The sequence below is a fragment of the Ovis canadensis genome, chromosome 4, assembly GCF_042477335.2.
Source record: "Ovis canadensis isolate MfBH-ARS-UI-01 breed Bighorn chromosome 4, ARS-UI_OviCan_v2, whole genome shotgun sequence".
In the NCBI taxonomy this organism is placed as follows: Eukaryota; Metazoa; Chordata; class Mammalia; order Artiodactyla; family Bovidae; genus Ovis; species Ovis canadensis.
The window spans coordinates 97,530,833-97,552,818 of NC_091248.1; the positions used below are offsets into that span (position 1 = coordinate 97,530,833).

Here is a 21,986-nt window from a genome sequence, read left to right on the forward strand (position 1 = left end):
GATTGCTGAAGACGGAATGAGGTTCACACAGGAATGTTTCAGCACAGTGTTCAACAAATCACAGTGTCCTAACCTGCCTAGACTAAATCACTTCAGAGTCATCACAGCTAAAATAGGAACTCAGGACTTAAAAAATCACATCTTCCATTGTCCTCCAAACTACAGTAAAGCATAGATTTAATGCTGAAAAACTAAGAATTGTAAATAGGAAAAGATTGAATGGTAACAAAACAAGGGGATTTTGTTTCCTGCAACACTTTTCTTCATTCACAGCAGAATGAAGAAATGGCATATAGTAACATCACAGGATCCTAAGCAATAACTACAATAATTGTTGGCATTTACACAACTTTGTGAACTTTCTGCAAATGAGTGATCTATATAATATACAACCTCCTCCATATTCATATTCATGTGTTACTATCTACAGTAATGATAGTATCTTTCTCATTCTTATGATAGCCATACCTCAATATTCACACTCTCACAAAATATAGTGAAAATAATCTATAACTCAGAGAATGAAAAGGAGCCCAAGGATATGTGCATTTGAAGCAACGCATCAAGGAAAAGTGGAAGAGAATTGCTTCCAAGGTGTTAATAACATTAAATTATCATATTAAAAAAAATTACTTGGCTGCATCAGGTCTTAGCTGTGGTATGCAGGATCTAGTTCCCTGACCAACTGAACTCGGGGCCCCTGCATTGGGAGCCTGGAGTCTTAACCACTGGACGTCCAGGGAAGTCCCAACAGTACATTATTATAACATAAGTGTTTTTTGATGAGGTTGTTGGGAGTCTGAAAGCTCTTTTATACCAATAAGATGATTAAAAATAACACTGTGACAGATCTGAGAAAGACTTTCATTGGTTCTAAAGCAAAGCTTCCTCCCACATCCCTGCCTTCACAGAACAAGGGCTGCCACTGCATCTCCTGTTCTGTCCTGATTCACACCCTATTCTTACCAATTACTGGCAATGCCAACCACGTGGATTTTCCTTATGTCTTTGGCTTGGGTTTGTAGGTTGACTTCTATCCTCTCTCCTTTCTTTCCATTGTTTTTGTGTCAGCCTTTTTAAGTCGGCCTCTGATTACCTCCCTTGCTTTTCAGATGGAGACATCAAAATGAAAATTTCTCAGCATCAACTCTCCTCTACCCGAAGACCAGACAGAACAGTGCACATAAGTTGCAAGCTGTCAGGGGTTCCCCTGGAGAATGCCATTGTGCACTGGTATCAAGAGAAAGAAGGGGAGCCCCTGAAACGAATCCTTTATGGCTCAGCTAACAGTTATAAGCTGGACAAACCTAATTCCCGTTTGGAGATGGATAACAAAAAGAATGGAATCTTTTACCTGATAATCAATAACGTTGTCAAGTCCGATGAAGCCACTTACTACTGTGCCTGCTGGGATCTCACGGTATTACAGAGTCAGAAGGAACGTGGAAGAAAACTTTCTCTATTACTAACCCTCATCTGCCCCTGCCCCCACCACCACTCGAGCAACCACAACAGGCTCTTAATCATGGGTTCATAGTTTTTGGAACAGGAAGGGCCTTCAGGACAAATTTAGTCCAATGCCCACACTTCAGATAAGAAAGCTGAGGCTCAGAGATTACGAGTGTCTTTTGCAAAACCAGTTAACCACAGAGGTAGGGCACATCTGCTTTTCAGACTCTCAGTGCATTGCCTTTTCTTGCCTGCCTTGTGTTTAGCATTGAACTCCTTTTGGTACAATTGCATTTCTCTCAAAGGGAGCTGTGACAAGAATGGCTTGTCTTCATATGTGATGTGCCCAGGATCCAATCAGGTCTGATTGGTAGGTAAATTATGTGATTGCCACACTCTTGAGAAAGGGTAAAGGTCAGGACTCCCTGCTCTGTCTACCTCTCTTCTATTTCCCTATGGCTACTTGAGGCTGCTGCTAAGTCGCTTCAGTCGTGTCCGACTCTGTGCAACCCCAGGGACTGCAGCCTACCAGGCTCCTCTGTCCATGGGATTTTCTAGGCAAGAGTACTGGAGTGGGTTGCCATTGCCTTCTCCATATGGCCACTTACTCCCCTTCATTTCTGTAGCTTCCTATCTGTTCTGAAATTCTCAACGACTAGAATAGTTTTCCTGGCATACACATCAAATGTGGAGATTGTTTTCCTCGTGAATACATTTGTAAACATCACTTACAGAAGGACCTACCCAACCAAGTCCTAAATTTCCTGCTCTTCAGTCTGAAACCTGGGACTAATTCTAACTTGATGGTAATGCAGTTCGTTCCAAGTTTGGTAGCCCTGATCTGCTTTTTGCATTTCTTACCTGCCAGACTTGAAAATCATATAAAGAAGAGCAATAACAACAAAATCCATACCCTTACAATACAGTTAAATACCTCTCTTCTTGGATTTCTGATAAGTTGCCAGAATAAAATTGATTCCAATCCATTCCTTCACCCCAGTCTGCGCAATTTGCATTGTTTTTCCCTCAGACCTTCCTATCTCAGTAAAGAGCATATGTTTCTGTGTCCTTTAATACCATACAAGAATATTTTGTGAAAAACAGATGGTGTTTTCTTGACCTTCCACATCTTTGGCTTTCTTTGGTCTTGAGAAAAAAGCAACGAAGGAACCTGACATTTCTTTAGGTGTTTCCCATGGAATGAGACCTGAAAGGAGGAGGCAGGAGACCCTGGGAATTTGGATTCTTCTGGTAGAAAGAAAACCACAAACCAGGCCTGAGTCTCTGATGTACTGTCTGAGAATAGAATTGGCTGTCAAAACAAAGCCCCAAAACCAAATTCTCAAATCCTAGGCAGAGAACTGCTATTTCTCTTTATGACTTAGTGCAACTGTAGGAACTCTTATTTTCCAGCTGACGTGTGCAGGGTAATTAGTAAGCCAGGACAGAAACAACCACTTAATCCTAACAATGATCATAATATGAGATTCATAAGTTTGGGTGATCTGCCAAGTTTGATAAATTTGGTCAACTATGAAATCATCAATCATACTTGAAAAAACGATGCAAAACCTCAAGGGGTCGTTTTGAAACTAGTACTTTACTTCACTTGACTTGTTTGTTATTTATATATTTCTCTATTTATTCCTCATACTAAAGTAGGATTTTAGTTGCCTTAGTTGGTCACCTCAGAATGTGGTGAGTTGTGTGTATGTGTGCGTGTGTTACGTGAAGCAGGGTTAAAAGCAAAATTATTGATTTTTGTATGCAGTGCTAAGATTTTTCTGTTCTTTGCGAGAAAGTGAATTCTTTGTTCCTGAATTTTGCCTCATATCTTCTAGACACATTATCTCATGTGAACTTTACAAAAGTACTGAGGAATAGATAACAACACCTCCCTTTTAAAGATGAGGAAACTGACACTCTGAGATGTACCCAAGAACATGTCACCAGGAGTGGCGGGGTTAAAATTGGAGCTCTATCTTTCTGATTTTAAAACATCTTTTCCTTCACTTTCAACCTCCTGAGTGTTAATTTGATTTCTCCCATTTGATTTTCTTAGAAACCTGATGAACGTGTTAATATTTACTGCACCAGCCCTTCCGTCCATCCCCACTGCCTCTACAGTAACTGGGTCCACAGATGCCTCTCAGTAGCTCATGGCAATCGTCTCTGAAACATGTCTGCTTCCTCAGGATTGGTCCACTGACCCACCCATCTTTCTGCTCTTACATTCTGCTCCTAAAGCACAGATCTGATCATGTCACCAAAGTCTTCACTAAGTCACCACCATTTATCCTTTCAAAAAAATGTTTGTTTGAAAAATATTGTAAAAAGTGAATATTCTCCAAGTTCCTCCTTCTGAAACAAGTATTATGTAAAGGTGTCTCCTACGCCTCTTCCCTTTCCGAGCTCCCCACACAACAGATGCAATTAGTCTCCTGCTTCTTTCTAGCTCAGCTCTCTGGAGTCTTTTTCATTTCAATATTGATATTGATCTACTTGGAACCCCATTTACATGGTATGAGGTAGAGAGCTATTTTTGTTTCTCCCAACAGAGTAGTCAATAGTCCAAAATTGTTTTTAAAATAATATATTTCTTTATTATTGAAAAATAAAATATTATATTTTAGTTAGTAGCTTTGTAATAAGTGATAAAACCTACTATGTGCAATGTTTCTTCACCATTGTTTTTAAAAATATTTTTCAACTATCTTGTATTTATTCTTCCCACTAGAATTTGAAATCAACTTGTCTAGTCCACTCCCACACTTCACAGCAAAGACCAAAAAATAAAATGTTACTGTAAATCTGATTGGAAGTACAGTCAACTTATATACATGCTTTTAGGAAAGATTAGCTTCTTTATGGTCTTGAGTTTCTCCTTTACAAATATGACATGTTTCTCTGTTCAGGTTTTATTTTATGCTCTTTAGTAAGATATTGTGCTTCCTTGATGGCTCAGATGGTAAAGAATCTGCCTGCAACGTGGGAGACTCAGGTTCGATTCCTGGGTCAGGAAGATGCCCTGGAGAAGGGAATGACTAACCCACTTCAGCATTCTTGCCTGGAGAATTCTATGGACAGAATACCCTGGTGGACTCCAGTCCATGGAGTCACAAAGAGTTGGACATGACTGAGTAACTAATACTTTTACTTTCTTCATTAAGATATTATACTCTTCATATAGTTCCTCTAATTTAATAAAGGATTTTATAACTCTTTATTTACTCTTTTGTATTTTACTACCTTCATGGATCTTGAAATACAGATGCCTCCTAAAATACTTTATAATTCTGCTCATTTTCTTGGAATAAGGGAAAACAGAGGGAAAGGATCAGAAAGGAATTGAGTGGGCAGTTATCATTCTTACCTACAATAGATAGAAAGGATATTTGACAGCTCCAAGTAATAATACCTTGGAATTTTCAGTTAAAAACGCTTTCTAAACATGATTTTCATCCAGGTCTCTCATCCTTTTCCATTGTGTTGGGGTCCGTGAGCTGCTGTGAATGGACAGTTGCCCACCATGATCTCCTCTTACATTCAGCCTCAGGACAGAGGCGCTGATTGCTCACAGGTGATTAGACCAGGACCAGGTGGATCTCAGGTGGACATGGGGTGCTCAGGACCTGTTCTGTCTGAATCCTGGAGATGGACAACTCATCTGTGCTCAGAGGAGCACTCAGCTGCTTCTGGCAATTTCTTTTTCCCCAATCCAAGATAAGTAACATAACATTACAGAGCAGCATCCCAAGAGTTTCAACTTATCCAGAGAACTAGATTTACTTTTTAAGGTTTAAATAAATTTTCTCATTTGACATTGCTTTTGTAAAAATCATGTGACCCAATAGGGAAAGTGGTTTTATGGAAAAAAAAAAAAAACAACTTTGTTCACATTGCTCACTGTATTTAAGTTGGTATATTTGCATTTTTAGTTACCTAAGTGTTTCTGCCTTTCAGAAATACATTCCTGAATCACTAACGAAGCAGCCCTGGGGTTTGTGAGAACAGAAGAGTCGTTCTTTGATGAAATCTCTAAACAGTTTCCACAAAACCGAACACCTGAAAAGAAAAAGAAAGCCCTAATTCTCTGAATACTTTTCCTGGAAATTTAGAAAAGCAGTTGGTTGATGCCAAACTCTTCTTTTTCTGTTTTTACCCTTTTCATTATCTATCAGTGCTTTTTAATGTTTATGACTCAGAGGAAAACGAAAGGCATTTGGGTCAATTGATTTGAGGTAAATCTATACATATTGGATGCCATGAAACCTATGTTCAAGGACTTTCAAAAGTCAGAAGATCAAATTGCCACCACAAAGTGTTTTGAACTTCGAATCACATGTTGAAGCAAAGAGAAGGCTGAGATTTTTGTAGAAGCTCCAATCATTGTGACAAGGGATCAAGGTATTTGGTGAAGGAACTAAGCTCGTAGTAATACCTCCTGGTAAGTAACTTTTTCTTATTTCAACTTAATAGTGAAAATAGTTGCTTTTTAGAAAAAAAAAATTTAGGATTCCCCCTATTTGACTGCCATATTCTTGGCCTCAGCATGTGGATAGTTTTATGTGAATAGTTTTGCAACTACTGGTCATTGTATATGAACACAAAACTGAGGCAAATGACTAATTCACTTCCTTGCTTGTAAGAAGTTGGAATTCTACTTTTAGAAATTCAACTTTTTATCCAACAAAGAGTAGACTCAGGGTAGAAATGAAAGTATTTTGAGGACTATGTCTGTAATCTGTTGGTATAAGTTACTGGTTCAAAATTCTTTTCTAATAAATGGACTTTTAAGTGAGAAACACTTTTCTAATTTATCTCTTCTCTATAGTAAACACAGTATTTCTTTCTCCCAATAACTTGAAAAAAATGACATTTTTGGTTTTCAGCTCATCCTTAACAGCAGTGGAAAAAAATTATAGTAAATGATGATAGAGAAATCTTGCTTCTTATTACTCCACTTCTTATTACTCTGAATTCTTAGAGGGAGGCTGAGATCAGTTGAAACTTATGCAGTCACATCTCTTGTTACATTGCCTGCATATGGAATTTGTGAGTTCAGTGAGCCATCTCAGCTCCAAAGTTGATGAAAAGTGTCTGCATGGTTGAGCATCCTTATTTGCTTATTCTCTCAGCAAACATTTATTGAGGACAGCTTCTATGTTGGATGCTGGTGATAAAAGGTGAAGAAGACACAAGACAGAACAAGTTTCAACACTCAAAGAGTTTCTGGACCAACAGAAAATCATTATAGATTCCAACATGATTGAGCCCAGTGTTCTATGGCCTGTTTCTGCCAGAGAGGCAAGAAATCTTAAACTGATGAGCTTGTTTCCTTTCTTAATGCATAAAATGGTTATTGCATATAAAATCCATATTGGACACAGCTAAGCAATATAAAATCCATGTACTTTGTTGGAAGATTTTAATGAAATGGCTGCAGACCATCTTTTTAAAGAGAATAATAATATCATCTACTATTTACTGAAGGCCAGACATCATGATAAGTAGTCTTAGGGCCTTATCTCTTTCCTCAACAGAAATTCTTATACTCCCATTTCATAGATAAGGAAACTGAGGTTGAGAGAAGTTCAGGCACTTGCCTAAATAAAGTACATGACTAGTTACTGTGGTGAAGTTTGGAATCTGATAGTCTATTCCTAAGTACATGGTCTGGATCATAAAGTGATGTGAGAAGCATCCTGTTTTTATATTCTGAATATTTAATCTTTTGTATTCTGACATTTTAAAAGGATTCTGTAATTGACTACTAATTAGTAATAATTCATAATTTGTATTATTACTCATGTATGAAAACAATGCTTCTGCTTCTAATCAGGAAATGAAGTGATCTCTTTCCTCCCAGAAAAGATCATGTAAGTCATATTGAATATACATCTATTAAATACTCAAAATTTGATTTTCAGGTCATCTTAATAGAATAAGTCATTTTGACACCATTCAACTCAAATTTCTTTTTGTAGTGCATCAAATTTGCTAAATTGCCAAACTTAGATCATGGGGATGAAAAATATCAAATACAAACTACTATATTGAAAACAGGTAACCAAGTACCTGTATAGCACAGTATTCTGTAACAACTTATAGGAGAAAAGAACTTGAAAAAGAATAAATACATGTATATGTATAACAGAATCACTTTGCAGTACACTTGAAATTAACACAACATTGTTAATCAACTATACTCCAAAATAAAACAAAATTTTTTTAAACAGTGCAGAAAATGTGATGCCAAACACTTGAGAAATACAAGGCTGAGTAAAATTCTCTGACGAGCAGTGGAGGATTTTACTTCAATGCTCTTGAAACCACAGGTTTTTTTTAGGCAGAGGGGAGCAGTCTTTCAGCAAAGAAATAGCTTAAGAGATCATCATTAAAAATTCATGGTCTGTAACAACTCATTTTGTCTACTAGATGAGAATTAGATTCCGGAAAGAAGTTACTTTAGAATTAACCCAGATATTTTCCTCTTAAAACATATATATCACAAAATACCTATAAAATGTAACAAATATACATCTATGAAATACTCAAATATATTATTCCTATTATTGCCCAACTTTGGATATTAAAGAAACATTACTGTATACTCTAAGCGTGAACTGATTTTATGCATGAAAACACTTTAAAGGGAGGATATTTAGAAGATTTAGGCAAAATGGTGAGAAAGGATGAAATCATACTCTCCAATGTATGTGAGATGAGATGAGACCACACAAGCCCAAGCTGCCCCGTAAGAGTGGGTTCAGTTTTTCAGTTCTTGATCATTTGTACCTAATGTGCTTTTGCTCGAGTTCCACCTTTATTTAATGTTAGCAGGTTCAATTTTTATATATTTCTACAAATATTGAAAAGATATGGGCACAATTTGAGAGCAGGAACAGAGGGAGATTTCTATAAAAGCTTTTTAGGTAGTGCAAACAGGTGGCCAGAGCATCAAAGTGTTTGGTTCCAGAACACAACTTATTGTTACAGGCGAAGTTTCTTTAAATTCTGTAGTGAGGTAGGGATAGGAGGTAGGCAATACAGGCACTGCAGGCTTGAGTGTTGGTGCTGGCTCAGATGGAGAAGGCAATGGCAACCCACTCCAGTACTCTTGCCTGGAAAATCCCATGGATGGAGAAGACTGGTAGGCTGCAGTACATGGGGTCATGAACAGTCGGACACGACTGAGTGACTTTACTTTCACTTTTCACTTTCCTGCATTGGAGAAGGAAATGGCAACCCACTCCAGTGTTCTTGCCTGGAGAATCCCAGGGATGACGGAGCCTGGTAGGCTGCCATCTGTGGGGTCGCACAGAGTCAGACACAACTGAAGTGACTTAGCAGCAGCAGCAGCAGCAGCAGCAGGAGCTGGCTCAGAATTCTTGGATTTACTCCCTGTTTGGTAACGAATTAGGCGAGGGGAATGACTGGAGAGGTCAGTGACTCCATCCAGGTCCTTGGAGTGTATTCTTTTCCTGACCTAGTAAAGAGGATACTGACAAGAGTTAGCTAGTTAGACCAAGTGTGAGTCCCTCAGTGATGGATACATTAGATTCATTTAGTCTTGGGAAATTTCAAAGCTCTTAGATAATTTTTAATTTAATTCCGAAAACAACCAAAGAAAAATTTGGACTAATATTGTTCAACTTATTTAGTCAGAGAATGATTAATATAAAGTTTCAAAATATTTAACTTTGCGACCATATTCAAGAATGTTTAAGATGGATTTTTTCCCCCTTAAATTCAATCCAGTAAATTTGTTCCCTCCTCATTTGCCTTAAAAATAAAAGTTTGCCTGGATGATGGGGAACATCTCTTGAGGATGTTCTTATCCTACGAGATCCATGGAAATGAAAGCTTTTAAAAATTTTTGCAAAGTTGATAAAGCATTGAAAAGTGAAAAAAATTATGTATTTTGATTTCTTTAGTAGTTGTGATCATAAGAACAAATGAGCTTGTAAATTGGAAAGCAACATTCTGGTCTGCGTTTTGCAACTGACTCTATTCAATGTGAATTATAACAATCCAGTTAAATGAAGGTGAGCCAGTTGTAACTCATGAGGGTCCTGGACAATGATTTATAGTAACGTGTAGTGAGGGAAGAGCATAGACTTTGATTTTGAATCTGTCACTTATGTATGATGATTCTTTAGCAAATACATTTTAATTCATTGGTTATTGCTTTAAAAAATTACAAAGACAATACTTGCTCATAATGGGGAAAAATTGAAAAATACAGAAACAAAGAAAAAATTAAATTTTTATATAGACACATCACTGTTAACAGTTTGATATATTTCCACTGATTTATTCCATCTATGTAACAACTATCTCAAGTTGATGTTCTGAGGATAAAATGAAATTAAAAATGAAAACTACCCATCATAAATGTTGGGACATGGTAGGTGATTAAAAAGTCAATTCCTTCTCTAGAATTCAAAATATTACTCATTGGAATTTTTTATGAAATCAGGAGTACAGATAAATGTATTAATTACCATCTCATCTTAGGTCAGTTTAGAACAAATAATACTTAAAAATTCTCAGTTTCTATGACTATTAACTGCTTCTAAAAGTGGCTAAATGTAATGAGCGTAATTTCAAATGTTAGAATATAAGGTGCTCTCTCATCTTGTAGTAGAAATGTTTGGAAATTAAAAATATTGTATTTTTAAAATATGAGTTTTTGCAACTTGAACATACAAGCTTATAGGGATACATACAAAAGTCAAATATTCAAGTGTAATATTTAATTTCTTATCTGAATTATACCTAGAATTAAAAATTATGTCAATACAAAAACCGTTGAGAAATAATGCCTTTTGCCCATATATTTCATTAAAAATTTTGTTCAGACGCTAAACATGCACTTGAATAGCAGACTGTCACAGTTACATTAGGATTTGAAGAAATCAGAGGTGCTAAATTAGTCTACAGTTTTTGATATGGGTTGGATCACTGTGGAGTTATTATGTAAAAATCTTCGGCGATGGGACAAAACTTGTAGTCACAGGTAGGTATCAGAGGAATGCAAATTTTTCAAGTTTCTAGAGAAGAGAAGAAAAATTAAATTAGAGTAATAGTTAAGAATGTTTGGAGAAAACGGCTTTGATGATATTTAGATGTAGAAATCTTAGAACGGATTTTTAAACGAATCTGCATAGTAAAGGATAGCACAGACAGCACTGTGTACGTATTGTGATAGGAATTAGCTTTGCGTCCGTGTGGGCTTATACAAAGTACTAATATCTATGTAATTATGGAGGTGTTTGGCCCAAGGCCAAAGTTTATTACTACAGGTAAGTTTTGTGAGTTGACACATTTCCTTTTCTGATGATGAAAGGATGTTTTTAAGGAATGTAAGCTTTGGGTAAGGTGGAGCTCTGGATCCATCACTTACTGCTTATATGAACTTGGAGATGATACTCTGGCTTCAGTTTCCTAATCCGTAAATGAGATAACAATATGTACCCAGCAGGGTTTTTTTTGGAATTGAATGAGATAGTGTGAATATAGTACTTTGCACATTGACTTACTTATCATGGGTGTTGGATAATGTAACTACAACCTATTCAAAGAGAATTATATCCAGGATGGAGCTATTTGCAGCCTATAGCATTGACAGAACAGATGTTCTCCAGCAAATACAGTTGTATTTCTAATTGCTCAAAGAAGAATTATCTTACTGTTCACTCACACAAAAGACTGAATTTAGATGTATTCTTTTTCTCTTTAGGGGATATTGTTTTCACTTAACAAGAAAAATGAAATTAAAATGTGTTCGTTTTTTATTTTTGTTAATAAATATAGACTATGGACACTTTATGCACATATAATAAAATAAATCTTAATCATTTTCTTGATTGACATCATATCTACACCAAAATTTATTGCCTCAACTTATAGCAATTTGGGCTTCATGCTTATAGTTATCAGGAAAAAAAATAAATTTTTATGGAGAATGGTCAAGGTATAAAGCCAAATAGATGTAGTTAGAAATGTCATAAATTTGAAATTCTTATTTAAATATAAATGAACTGTAATTATTTATCTGATTAAAAATATGACAAGAAAAAATAGAACACATAAATCAAGATCAACAAATTACATATACAGATGGAGAAATATTTAGTCTCATTACAATCAATCAAATATTATTTGTGCTAAAACTGAAATGTATAAAATTAAGCACATTGTGAGATAATTGTATTTACAGCATGAGTAAAAAATTAAGATTGCTTGCTTACTGATTTAGTATAGAAATCAAGACCTTTGCTACACAGGCATAACTTATCAAGAATATTTTTCCATTTCTTCTCAAAGGAGAAATCCAGTGCTTCGTTTCTTAAGAAATTGCCCCTTGGATTATTAAATTAAATGCAAGTTAGCCAAAAGATAATATCAGCAAAGCATTCATGTTCAGTTGAAGATCAAACTGGAAAATGTTCTAAGCCTTATAATTTCAATTATTATATTAACAGTAAGCATATAATCAAGAACATCAGCATCCAAGTGACACCTTTTGCAAACTGTGATTTTTTTTTACATACCTTGACTTTGTGTCTGCAAGAAAACTCGGGAGCCATGTTTTAATGTGACACTAATTCTACATACACTTTATTCAGCAGTTGTAAACAAAGAAATATTTTAGTTCATAAACAATATAGCAGCCCAAGATAGATTTAAATTTGAGGGGAGACACTGAAAGTCAAAATATGGTGTGTTCTTAGTTATGCTTCAACTTTGAATGCAATTCCAAAATAAAATGTGTTCTTGATGAACATTTTCTAAAGCAAAACAAAATTCTATAACTACATTACTTGGCAAGATAAATATAAAAACATTTCTGAAAATAATTTTTTAATAGAAATACTGAAAATATTGTTTTTTTTTGCTTCTAAATTCAAGGCACTGTAAATAATTTAAAGGTGAAACTTTAATATTGCTCCACTCAAAAGTCTAGAGTGGTTCTGATGTAACATTGAGAAGCTGTATAAAGTTATCAATTAGCAAGGAGAACTTCACTTCAGAACTGAGCATAGGACCCACATTTGAAACTAAAAGTTCAACTTAGATTGTTAAGTACATGTGGACATAGATTCCCATGAATACAAGTGAATGTATATTGTTTTAAAATGATAACCTTTCCTGACATTTATTTATTTAGGAATCAAAATAAGTATTATATATCCCAGAATAAGTTAAATGAAGAATAAGGTTCAACATATTTGCAGACTGTGAGAATGTATTAATTGGCCAGAGAGCATAAGTTACAAAACCTGATATAGGAAATGGAAGTAGTTTAGAAGCAACTAATCCACTCCAGTATCCATGCCTGGAAAATCCCATGGACTGAGGAGCCTGGTGGGCTACAGCCCATGGGGTCACAAAGAGTCGGACATGACTGTGTGACTTCACTTCACTTCAAAGATTCTTACTTGTAGAGAAACCATCAAAGTTACCTCATCTCCTCCCCTAGTCCCATCACCTACTCCCATCCCTTTTAAAATAGTCTCCACTATGATAGAAGAAAAGAGATTTAAGAAAATTAATTTGTTTATGAATGTCACAAGCATTGATATGGGGCATTTTTAAATATCAGTCCAACTTAGCACCTGGAAAGGAAACCAAAGCCAAGACGTGGGCGAGCCTCTGCTTCTGAAAAACTGTGACTTTGGGCGAGTGATATAACTTTTTGAACATCTCTTCCCATTGAAATAAAACAATAATAGGCACCTCATCATCTTCTGTGGATGAAAAGCCATGATGAGAGTTAATTCACTGGTAGCTTTTCTTCTTTTCACTCTAAGCTAAGTTGTTCCAAACTTCATGACATGCATGTTTCTTTAATAATTCTTTTCAATTCTCTTCCATTTTCCCCCACAGATAGAAGGCTTGATGGAGACTTGTTTCCCAAGCCCACTATATTTTTTCCTTCAGTTGAGGAAGTAAAACGCCATAGTGCTGGAACACATCTTTGCCTTCTTCAGAATTTTTTCCCTGATGCTATTAAGGTACAATGGAAAGAAAAGAATGGCAATACAATTCTGGAATCCCATCAGGGAAATATCATCAAGACTAACGACACATACATGAAGTTCAGCTGGCTGACTCTGACTAAAAAGGCAATGGAAAAAGAACATGTATGTATCGTCAAACATGAGAATAACAAAGGAGGACGTGATCAAGAGATTCTTTTTTCTCCAGTTAACAAAGGTATGAGATTATAAAGAAACGTAACCTCCAAGAATACTTTTTTTCCCAAAGGAAATACCCTACATTTTCAATCAAGCATTAATGAAAACAAATATAAATCATCTTAAATGTTGTTACCTTTAATGATAGCCTAAATGTCCTACAAAATTGTATTGGCTGGCTCAGCTGGTAAAGAATCTGCCTGCAGTGTGGGAGACCTGGGTTCAATCCCTGGGTTGGAAAGATCCCTTGGAGAAGGGAATGGCTACCCACTTCAGTATTGTGGCCTGGAGAATTCCATGGACTATACAGTCCATGGAGTCACAATGAGTCGGACATGACTTAGTGACTTTCACTTTCACTTTGAAACATAAAGTAGAAAAAAAATTTACTAAACCTTTCTCAGATCAGTTTGATCATCTAAAACATAAAGGTCACAATGATATATTTTAGTATTGTATAGATTAAATGAAACAACACATGTCAAAGTAACTATCAATTAGCACGCAATAAACACACTGAAAGATATTCCATTTTTGATGATCTTACTTAATCAGAAATAAGAACAACTATATACCTTTCAGAAAAGTTCTACTTAGCAAGTAAAGTCACTCTTACTTCAGTCTTGCTTTGCTCAAGATATAAGCCAGAAATAATGAGCTATTAAATGACAAAATGGTGTTTTTATGAGGAATTCAGATTGTAGCTCAACAAAAAGTAGAATAATTACTGCTGCAGATTTATTATGGTCTTGGGTTTTTGAGATTTGTGGTTTACCTACTACCTTAAGCTAAAATTTTGTAATTAAAGGTGTGTGTTAGTTGCTCAGTCGTGTCCAACTTTTTGCAACCCCATGGACTATAGCCCACCAGGCTCCCCTGTCCATGGAATTCTCCAGGCAAGAATATTGGAGTGGGTTGCCATAGGGGATCTTCCTGATCCAGGGATCGAACCCAGGTCTCCTGCATTGCAGACAGATTCTTTACCATCTGAACCACCAGGGAAGTCCAATTAAAGATGGAGTGAGGCTAAAGTGTACAGACTTACTCCCATTCCACATAATGAATGTATTTCATTGGAAAATGCCTCCCACAAACTTTCACTGCAGCCCTAGCATGTGCCAGTCCTGGAGCGATACGTGAATGAACACATTTGGGTGAATTACTTTCCCAGAAAGATGCACTACAATAAAGAGAATATCACTCAGTCATGTCCGACTCGGTGATCCCATGGACTGAAGCCCGCCAGGCTCCTCTTTCCATGGAATTCTCCTGGCAAGAATACTGGAGTGGGTAGTCATTCCCTTCTCTAGGGGATCTTCCCAACCCAGGGATCAATCCTGCATTGAAGGCAGATTCTTTACCATGTGAACCACAACGTATGTAAAGAGAATATGCTGCTGCTGCTGCTAAGTCACTTCAGTCATGTCCGATTCTGTGCAAACCTATGGACAGCAGCCCACCAGGCTCCTCTGTCTATGGAATTTTCTAGGCAAGAATACTGGAGTGGGTTGCCATTTCCTTCTCCAAAAGAGAATATACTCGTTCCCTAATTACTCAGAGTTACTCGTGATTTAGGCATAATGTCCCAAAGGAGTCCCTTTGATGCAGATGCTGGACATGTCCGCACAATGCAGGCAGAGGGCTGGATGTGCCTTGGCCCTGTAAGTGGTCCTGTAAATCCCTGAACTTGGAACTTAATGTCCTGAGTATTTGCCTAACAGACCAAAGGCCCCAGAGTACCCATAAGAAGGAATCATTTTGTACTTTTCTCTGTGGTTAGGAAGCCTTTTTAAGCAGTGGGAGCCAAGCATAAAAAAAGCAGCACAGAGATTTTGGTGTAGTAGTCCGAATTTCTGAAGTAAGTCTACCTTCTCAGATCCTTAGTTGGTCCAATGATCAAATTACATTTGAGCAGTTGCCTTGGATTTGTCCTGGGGCCATGATGAAGAGCAAATGAAGTAACATCAGAGAAAATGCTTGCTTGCCAAAACATAACACTGTTGTATTTATTCATATGTTTGTATTTATTTATATCCTTTTCTAAAACTAACTATAGTGCTATTACAGAAACAACCCCAGATTTCTGTTTCTACACCTAGGAAACAGAGGGGAAGCAAATATACAAAGTAAGTTTACTATAACCTTGGGCTTAAATGCCCTATTAGGTTTTGATTTTCCTAATATTCAGGGGAAAATAGGAATAATAAGTTCTAGGTGATGGTGACCATAAAGGAGAGATGTTCCAGTTCATAATGTATCTTACTTGGCACTTAATTTCTGAAATAAATGCCTCCCATGGGCTTCTCAGCCCATGGGCATAGCTAATAAGGGCATTTTATCAAAGTCATTCTACACTAAATTCCTAACATTGTTTCTGAAAAGTTTCTGTTTGTTGTTGTTTTTGTTGTCTTAATAAAAAATAGAAATAAATATGGAAGCACAAATCAATGACGTGATCTTGAAGGCACATAAAAACTAATCTGATCCAAGTTTTTGACCAACGATGACTGAGAAAGAGAACTTAGGATACTCACACGATTTTATGAGGAAAAATTTTTGCATTATGGTTTTCAGCACAATCAATGCATGGTGATAAGTGATCTTTATTAATATATAATAAATTCACTGTAAGGAAAAGAAAAAGTTTTTAAAGACTTATTAAAGTCAGTTCTTAAGTATATTTTAACATCTAACATGATGTACTAGCATTTTCATTCCTGGGATTTACCCCAACGTCTATACAGGTTCCAGTACTCTTGCCTGGAAAATCCCATGGACAGAGGAGCCTGATGGGCTGCAGTCCATGGGGTCACGAAGTTGGACACGACTGGGTGACTTCACTTTCACTTTTCACTTTCATGCATTGGAGAAGGAAATGGCAACCCACTCCAGTGTTCTTGCCTGGAGAATCCTAGGGACGGGGGAGCCTGGTGGGCTGCCGTCTATGGGGTCGCACAGAGTCGGACACAACTGAATTGACTTAGCAGCAGCAGCAACAGCAGCTATACAGGTTTAGCTTCTACCCAAAAGTAGACTGTTCCTATGAAATCTGTCCTAAGCAGAAAGGCATAAAGTGAAGAAGCAATCATCTGAAGACACATTTGGCTAACAAATGCACGAAAGGTAAATAAAAAATAAGGCACAGGGCTTCTCTGGTGGCTCAGTGGTAAGGAATCTGCCTACCAGTGCAGGAGACATGGGTTCAATCCCTGTCCTGGGAAGGTCCCACATGTCACGGAGTAACTAAACCCAAGCGCCACAACTGTTGAGCCTGTGCTCTAGAGCCTGGGAGCCACAACTACCGAGCCCATGGGTCCTAGAGCCTGCACTCCACAAGAGAATCCTGCACATTGCAACTAGAGGATAGCCCACGCAGTAACAAAGACCCAGTCCAGCCAAAATACATAAATAAAACTATATATACAAAAGAGAGAAAGTGAAGTGCAGATACTTACGGACACAGTTCAGAGCTATGGCAATGTAATGCTGAGATGCTGAGTGCAGTTCCTTGGCAATGCTATCCTTGCTGCTGGGGGTGCCCACTGCCTCTATCATGGCTGGCTGCAAAACAAACGCTAAATGCTACTTTTACTTCTAGCCTTTTTTCATAAAACTGAAAATCCTCTTCGGATTCCGTTGCAAAAACAGGTACTTATGTAGATCTTTCGTAAAAGCAAAGTGGTAAAAAGTGAACTTCTGAAAAAATGGGGACACTATATCCAAAATGCATGTTTTAGAGTGAACCAAAAACAGATCTCAAGGGTGTAAAACAGCACACCAGAACCAAATCATTTGGACAAAAACACACCTAGGATAAAAAGGATAAACCCGAACAACCTCTGTGTCTCTGCTTCCCTCCATCCAACAGTTTATTATGTCTTAAATAAATTTTGTCTTTGTATGAATATTTGCCTTTTTTCACCTTAGATAAATACAACTCTCACGTCAAGTTTTATATTGTCAAGAACAAGTAATGTGATTTGGTCTCTCTTGCCATCCTGGAAAGAACTGCACTGAAATGCTGAGCTCCTGTGATATATATTTCATTTGTTAAGAGTAATTAAGAACTCTGGAAAAGAAGGTGTTTTTAATGTCCATCACTGAGTGACTAACATGGTGAAATTACGTGGTCTCTTTAGAGATTAATTTCTCTGTATTTCGATGTATCATTTTTACACGTACCTTTCACATGGTTTATCTCATTTAATCCCCCACAATCAACATTTGACTGTACTGTCATCACTGATATGACTTACCCTCTAACCTTTATTCTCCTTTTGTGACATGGAATCCCTCCCCAGTATAACTCATCACAGTGTCGTTGGGGAGTTAAAGGAGATAATGCATGTGAAGTATTTCATCAAATGTCTGGCACAGTAATAATCACTCACTAGTTATCCGTTAGTGAGTCGCTCAGTCGTGTCTGACTCTGTGACTCCACTGACTGTAACCCACCAGGCTGCTCTGTCCATGGGATTTCCCAGGCAAGAATAATGGAGTAGGTAGCCATTCTCTTATCCAGGGACTCTCCCAGGCATTATATTGTTATCCTAATATCCATAAATTCCATGACAGCAGAAAATCATGTATGTGAGTTGGGAGTACTGGAGTATGTGTGACTTGGAAAGGTTTGGCTGTTTTTTTTTTTTGACTAGGTGTGAAATTTACCTAAGCCAAACTCCTTCAAATGTGAGATTCTGTTGTGGATTCTAGAATTGGATACATTCCTTTTGGGAGCATCCCTTCACATAAGCAGTGGGTGCTTAAGACTGTAGAACAGTTACTTTTTCTGATGATTTGTCTTTTTGACAATATTTCTTGAACACTTACTTTAGGGCAGACACTGTGTTAGAAGTTATGAATACAGAAGGAAAGTAAGATGGTCTTGAAAGTGAAAGTGTTAGTCCTTCAGTCACGTCTGACTCTTTGGGACCCCATGGATGGTAGCCCACCAGGTTCCTTTGTCCATTGAATTCTCCAGGATACTGGAGTGTGTTGCCAAGAATACTGACGTGTGTTGCCATTTCCTTCTCCAGGGGATCTTCCCAACCCAGGGTTTAAAACCAGGTCTCCTGTGTCACAAGCAGATTCTTTACTGTCTGAGCCACCAGGGAAGATGTCCTTAGATATTATTATTACCTTCTGATTGTAACAAAGGAGAAGAAAAATGTCCCCTTCATGAACTTCAACATTGTCACATACAGAAAACCACATATGAGTTAGGTCTACAGAATGACGTTAAATCAGACCATCTGTTCTTAAATTTGTAGGGCTCTTATTTTTAATGATTTTCTCCTCTCTGGGCAGATTCTATCTATCAGCTTGTCTGTCTATCTACAGACACACGCAGAGACACACACTGTCAAATAATGGGTATAAACAATTCACTAATACTTGCTTTTATTTTGTAGAGGTTGCTACACGTGCCTGCATGAAAAAAGAAAGTGGTAAGTTTTTGTCTATGTTTGCCTTTACGTCATGCTACCACATTTTTTCCCTCTGGAAAAATTTAACTATTGAACTTCTTTGGTTTAAGGTGGAAAAACCAGAATGTCTGGATATTGCAGAAATGGACTGAGTGATTTTTAAAGTAAATCTATCATCATTTCCTAGGAGTCATCTTAACACTGTAAATGCTGGTTTTGATGTGAGATAACTCTGAATTAGAGGGTGCAGTGATAGACTCTGAATTATTTCAACAGTGGATTTCCTTTGTTTGTGTGGCTTGTATTTCAAATAACTGGATAAATGTGATATCAAGTTTCTTGTAGGTTTTTTGTTTGTTTGTTTGTTTTTGTTGTTGTTGTTGTTCTTTGGTGATTGCTAGTATCATGTACTGATACTTACTGAGAGCTTTATATATACAGAGTGCTGTGCCATGTCTTGCCTAGAAATTATGTTTGCTCCTCCTAACACTCCCCTGAGGTAGTACAGTATTATCTCCTCGCTTTACAGAAGGGGGCAAAGAGCTGAAAGTAATAAAGTCCCTTGTACGAAGTCACAAGGCTCGATCTGGGAATTCAGCCCAGCACATCTGAATCAATGGCTCACACACTTAGTTCTCTATTCTGCCTAAGATACAAGCATAGAGCAAGAACCCCAAAGCCAAGGTCTTGAGATAGAATGGACCCACTGCAGGGTGCAGGGCAGGGGGCAGTATGTGTATAAGTGCATGGGCTTCTGAGCATCACAGATGGACTTTAACACCAGTTGTTTTGTTATTGCATGAATATGGGTAAATTACTTATATCTTCTGGACATTAGTTTCCTTAACTGCCAATAGGGTATGATTGCACTCAACTTAGTTAATTGGGAGATAAGGTCACATATGTGGAATGCCCCCCATAGGGTATCCATTTAGCTAGCACAGAAATCAGTACTAGTGGGTGGCCCCTTCTCTCTACATGAAAGTTCTAGGTGAATTTAGAAGTTGGCTCTGCTGATCCCCCTTCATTTCCAGTAGGCCAGGAACTCAGCTAAAGCCTGACTTGACCAAGGGCAGTGAGTTATGAACATAGCGCTTCCTGAGATCCTTCCCACACCAAGTGCTAGTGATTCTGGAGTTCTGACTCTATGAGATGAAGTGCGGAAAAGGGAAATGTTCATAGGAAGAGACCTGGTGATCTATTGAGGCAAGTCAGACCCATCATCATTGTTGTTATTTTGTCTTGGCATCTTATATATCTTGCAAGATTTCAGAAGAGAATAAGTACAATTATTCTATGACATCTTAGCCACAATGAAAGATGTTAAAGAAAATACAGGTGACTGAAGCATGTGCTCCTAAAGCTTCAGGGAGTTTGGATTAAATGGTTTATTCCATTTTGTAAAATGTTCTCTTTACTAGCCAACCCCCACCCTCCACCGTAAACACCAACGGATTTCTCTGGTTTGTACCCATTAGAGGAATCTCACTGATGCACAACATATAATGGCTCAGACTTTTCTAACTATGACATGTTTCCCCATCACTTTTTTTTTATCCTTTTGAAAGACGAGGCCTAACTAATCAAAGGACTTCTCTTAGATACCCTGCAGCTGCAGTTTGCGAGCACCTCTGCCTATTATACCTACCTCCTCCTCCTCCTCAAGAGCATGATCTACTTCTCCATCATCGCCTTCTGTGTGTTTTGGAGAACAGGCATCTTCAGCAATGGGAAGATTTTCTGATAGATGGTGCCCTAAAACGGTCAACTCTTCTTCATCATCTGCATAATGGGTACATTTTTCTATTATTGTGTACTGGTTTTTCCTCTGTAACAAGGAGTTCTGCCATTATTCAGGGAAAGTGCACAGGGCTGATCCGGGAGAGCCTCTCCCCACCCTGTCCTGACAACCTCATCAGCTCTTCCAGCCTCCAAGTCCTTGTGCCTGCACACAGCAGGCAGCTCCCCATTTCTTCCCTCAGCACCTCCCCCCAGACCATCACCCTGACCCTCCCTGCCACATATTCTGGGACTGCCAGCTTAGCTACTTGAGTTCTGTACTTTCTGTTTTAATAATAGGTGTAATAATTAAAAAGAGAAACCAACAGCCACTTTTGTCTGTGTGTACTTTAATTTCATGAAATCTAACCAAGCTAAGAAACAGCATGACGACTGAGCTATTAAATTCAGCGCTGGTTGTAATAATGATCAACAACACATTTCTAAGTCTTTTCCTGAGATGGTGGTTATGGTTCTTCCTTTGGGGCAATGGCCCCAAGAGGACCTCTAGCCAAATGAAAGTACTGGTCTCCTTCTCTTTCAAAGTCACCAGATTTGGACTCATTGGTTGGGGATGTTCTGATGGTGACAGGGTGACACCCATCATGCCTTGAACTGTGCATGTTCAGATAGCACTAGTGTCTCACAAGCACTGCCTCCTGATCCTCACATAAACCCCGTGAGAACTGCTCCAGCACCAGAGGGGCATTGGGTGGAGGGTGAAGCACACAGATTCTGACCGCCCCCTCCCCAACCTGAGGGCCTGGGTTTGAACCCCGAGTCTCTATTGGCATCTGTGTGACCTCAGGAAGCGATTTGAACTCTGCACCTTCATTTCCTCTTCTGGCTAATGAAGTTACAGAGCCCTATCTCCATGAGAATGAAGAACATGAGTTAACGATGTTGGGTTCATGCAAGTCCTCAACAACATTAGCATCTAGTGTTGGCAGCTCTAAGGTAGAAATGGTATTGATAGATTCTACACGTACACAGGATCATTGCGAATCATCTCTAATCTCATTTCCCTGCAGACAAGTTGGATGTGGATGGAAGAGGGACTCATTTTCTGTTATTCACCAGAATAACAGAATTAATTAATTAATTAATCCCATTAATCCTCTAAGAG

General features: G+C 37.8%; 1 long non-coding RNA gene and 1 gene segment (V, D, J or C); one reads left to right on the top strand and one right to left on the bottom strand.

Moving 5' to 3' along the window:
- The window catches only part of LOC138439455 (uncharacterized), a 43,549-nt gene extending 42,071 nt beyond the window's left edge, over positions 1–1,478 (bottom strand). Inside the window, exon 1 of the long non-coding RNA XR_011256734.1 lies at positions 1,355–1,478. This is a non-coding gene — a long non-coding RNA (uncharacterized lncRNA). The remainder of the gene's footprint in view (positions 1–1,354) is intronic.
- LOC138439449 (T-cell receptor gamma chain C region C10.5-like) overlaps positions 1–21,192 on the top strand; it is a 40,138-nt gene extending 18,946 nt beyond the window's left edge. The window contains 4 exon segments of the C gene segment in view: positions 5,849–5,896; positions 13,345–13,674; positions 19,067–19,102; positions 20,683–21,192. Of these exon segments, the coding sequence occupies positions 5,849–5,896; positions 13,345–13,674; positions 19,067–19,102; positions 20,683–20,825 (557 nt within the window).
- Positions 21,193–21,986: the final 794 nt, after the last annotated feature.